This window comes from Pygoscelis adeliae, unplaced genomic scaffold (genome assembly GCF_000699105.1).
Source record: "Pygoscelis adeliae isolate BGI_AS28 unplaced genomic scaffold, ASM69910v1 Scaffold160, whole genome shotgun sequence".
NCBI lineage: Eukaryota > Metazoa > Chordata > Aves > Sphenisciformes > Spheniscidae > Pygoscelis > Pygoscelis adeliae.
In genome coordinates, this window is record NW_008824035.1 from 9,064,974 (window position 1) to 9,068,429 (window position 3,456).

Genomic DNA, 3,456 nt, shown 5'->3' on the forward strand with positions numbered 1-3,456 from the left:
AGTCCGTACCGAGGGCTGCCCGGCCGAGTGGGAAGGGTGAGGAGGGGGGACGAGCTGCGGCAGGGCCGGGTTCTCCTTCCCGCCTCCTTGGCGTGGGCCAGGGCCCTTTGACAAGGTGAGGGGCCATTCCACGCGAGTGGTGAAGGGGGAGGGCAACGCAGCGAAAAGCTCTTGGGCCTGGTGCGCTCTGCACCTTGCTGTAGGTCAAACTCCAGCCTGTTGCTTGTCCTATGCAAGGCCGGGATTTTTTGCCCTTGCAGAGACAAGGGGCTATCCTGCTTCAAAATGTCCTCTGTAGCCTGCAGAACGTCTCGTTTTGCATGGTGCAGGCACAGGTTTCCCCTGTAGGAAGAGCTTTGTGCAAGAGCCCATATGACCTTAGGCTGCTGGAAGCCCAAGGACACATGCAGGCCGCTTGTGAAAGAGGATTCATTCATTTGTGCCTTGCTAGCTTTAAAAGTCTAGGTTATGTCTGTGCATTTAACAACTTTGAAATCCATTTTGATGGCTTTTATTTTTTCATTTCAAAATGTGTATCACTGCCTGCTGGTCTATCTGGCTTTTTTGTCACTGTTTTGCTACATTTTCTGTCAGTATAACGCATGCACAGGTTCACTGAATGATGTAGCTCTTTGCAATAACATCTCCTGAAAAGTGCTATCAAATTGCATGGCAGTGTTTGGTTCTGTACCGTTTATTGAATATCCAGCTATGCAAAGATTGCTGTCTTTGAAGGAAGACAAATGGCTTAGTAGATAATAGCCTTATAATCTTACAGACTATTGCATGGGAACAGCTGTGATCAAATGTTTCTTTTTTTTATAGCTTTTTTCCTCCTCTTGCAGATCCGTGCTGGATCAAGAGTCTTGTACAGACCAATTTCGGCATCTGTGTTGTCTAGGCCAGAGGTCAAGAATGGAGAGGTACCTTATAAACAAAATTCTGTATCTTCCTAAATTACCTGGTGAGCCTAAATGTCCTCAACCTAGAGTTCACTTGTACTAACTCAAATATCTATAGTGTGAAACTTGCTTTAAGTCAAACACCTAATAATACTTGTTGCTGTCTTGCTGTTTCCCCTGCGAAGTCTTTCACGTTTAAAGTTGATTGCTTTCAGGTGGAACAGGTAACATTCTGAAGTTTTTAACTCTTAGTTATAGTCTTATCACTTGGAAGAAGAACTAGACGTTGGATCTAATACAGCTTTTAAAACTGCAGAATAACACTATCAAAGTGGTCATAGAAAGTGGTCTGTGTCTGAATATAATGCTTTTTCATGTTTTGTTTTCTTAGGGCAACTCAACACTTAATGGGGCCCAAAATACTGTCTCCCGACTAGCACTTAGAGAATTCCAGACTAGTGCTATCAGCAGGGACATTGACACTGCTGCCAAATTTATTGGTGCTGGTGCTGCCACAGTAGGTGTGGCTGGTTCTGGTGCTGGTATTGGAACAGTCTTCGGTAGCCTAATCATTGGTTATGCCAGGTAATCGATCTCTCTCTCATAAAACTCTCGACTTGCATGCAGATGTATCTTGAGACAGCACCCCCAGATAAGCTAAGTTGTAGTAAGGATGTAATAAATTCTGTTAATAATTACTATTGATGATAAACGTGGCTAAATAGAATCATATGAAATTGTGGTATATACATAAGGATAGCTCTGTTGTTAAATTCATAACTTTGTACGCTCTACCTGGAGAAGAGACATGAAAAAATGAGATCATTAGACTTGGTCAGTGTTTTGGTCACTGAAGTCCAGTGTTTCAGCATTCAGTTCCACAACTGAGTTAAAAATCTAGCCTGGATCTTTTCCCATGTGAGAGAGGAGAAGTCACCTTTAAAGAGAAACTGTATGAAAACTGGTAATAAGTAACGTGAGTTTGTATGCTTTAGATTTCGTAGTCGGGATTGTTGTTTAGAAATGGATGCTTAATTCAGTTTTCTAACACATTCAGCTTTGCATCTCAGAATATGTAATTACTTTATCAAATGAATAATCATTCCTTCTAGAAATCTGAAGGAGGTGAGAGCGGGGATTTTACAGTAGGGATGAACTTCTTCCAGATAAGTTTACAATGTTCCTGTAGTAGGAATAGTTCACGTGGTATCATGGAAGAGCAGAACTGATACAGGCGTAAAAAAGCTTTACTGAAGGTTTCATGTTCTTTGTTACTCTTTCAACCAATTAAGACTTAATTAAGTCTTGTTTCTTAATAAAGATTTTTAAGCCCTACTGAAGACAAGGAAGTTCATTTTCCACTTGAAGAAACATAAGTGTTTTCAGTACAAAACTGATGTCTCCTTTTTTGAATTTGGCATGAACATGTCAATAAGAGGTTGTAGAACATTACTTCATAGTATTATGTTGAAGGGGTTTTTTTCTCCTCCACACACTTCTTGGAGGGATAATTCATTGCGTTTTTGCAACAAACTGCTGTGTATTTCTTTTTTTGCTTTAGGTGTGGTTTCAGTTCCTGTATTTGTCTGAGAGCCACTTGAAGTGTTATACACAAACTTCCTTGGCATATAGTTTTAATGTCACAGATGTGTGTTTATTATAAAATAAATTTATAAAGCGTAGTGCTGATAGGAGGATGTAGAGAAGTCAAATTCAAAAGTGTATATGAATGTAGTCGCAAAAACTCTGCTATTTGGAGAAGCCATATACAATCTGCATAACCTGAATCTAGTCTTAATTGCCAACTCATTTGTCTTCAGTGAAATCCTTGCTAAAAATTACTTCTGCTTGGATTTATTGGATTTTTCCTGTAATGGAATCTGTGGCAAGGAAGTATGAGGTTCTGAATCTGTCAGATGCATTATACTGTATGAAAAACATCTTAATTGTAAAGATAAAAAGGTCTTACACCTTCGCTTTCTTTTAGAAATCCTTCTCTGAAGCAGCAGCTGTTCTCATATGCTATCCTGGGATTCGCCCTGTCTGAAGCTATGGGTCTCTTCTGTCTGATGGTTGCTTTCTTGATCCTATTTGCCATGTGAAAGGAGATCTGCCTGTAATCTTGGCATTGGAATGTAACTCTGCATTTTATGGGACTCCCAAAATGTTGGTGTCATGGAAATTGATGCTATTTCCAAAGTCATTTCATTAAAGATAACAACTTTAACTGTCAACCTGTTGCCTGCATTTATTACCTTTCTCATTAGGGTATCTGGAAGACAGCATCTTGTCGTTCAGTCACTGTGGGTTTCTCCTGATAATGACATGTCACATAGGACCCTTCAAACAATGACTTCAAGTCAAACATTTTATTTATTAATATATATGGGCAGGTCACTTGTTTGTTAAAATTAATGGCGTATCTTTGAAAGAGCGAAGGATACACAGGTTAAATGTGAAAGGCTATACTGCTGGCCTTGTTCCTTCACTTGTGTTTCAAGCTTACCCAGAGCTGTTTCTGTGCACAATTTGTTTTTTTTCCTCAGGCTAGCTG

At 40.0% G+C, this 3,456-nt stretch overlaps 1 protein-coding gene across 1 annotated transcript in view; it reads left to right on the forward strand.

Annotated features, from left to right (window-relative positions):
- Positions 1-3,136, forward strand: part of ATP5G3 (ATP synthase, H+ transporting, mitochondrial Fo complex, subunit C3 (subunit 9)) — a 5,933-nt gene extending 2,797 nt beyond the window's left edge. Inside the window, exons 2-4 of the mRNA XM_009333264.1 lie at positions 826-923; positions 1,294-1,487; positions 2,890-3,136. Coding sequence (XP_009331539.1) covers positions 826-923; positions 1,294-1,487; positions 2,890-3,004 — 407 coding nt within the window. The 3' untranslated portion in view covers positions 3,005-3,136. The remainder of the gene's footprint in view (positions 1-825; positions 924-1,293; positions 1,488-2,889) is intronic.
- The last annotated feature ends 320 nt before the right edge of the window (positions 3,137-3,456 follow it).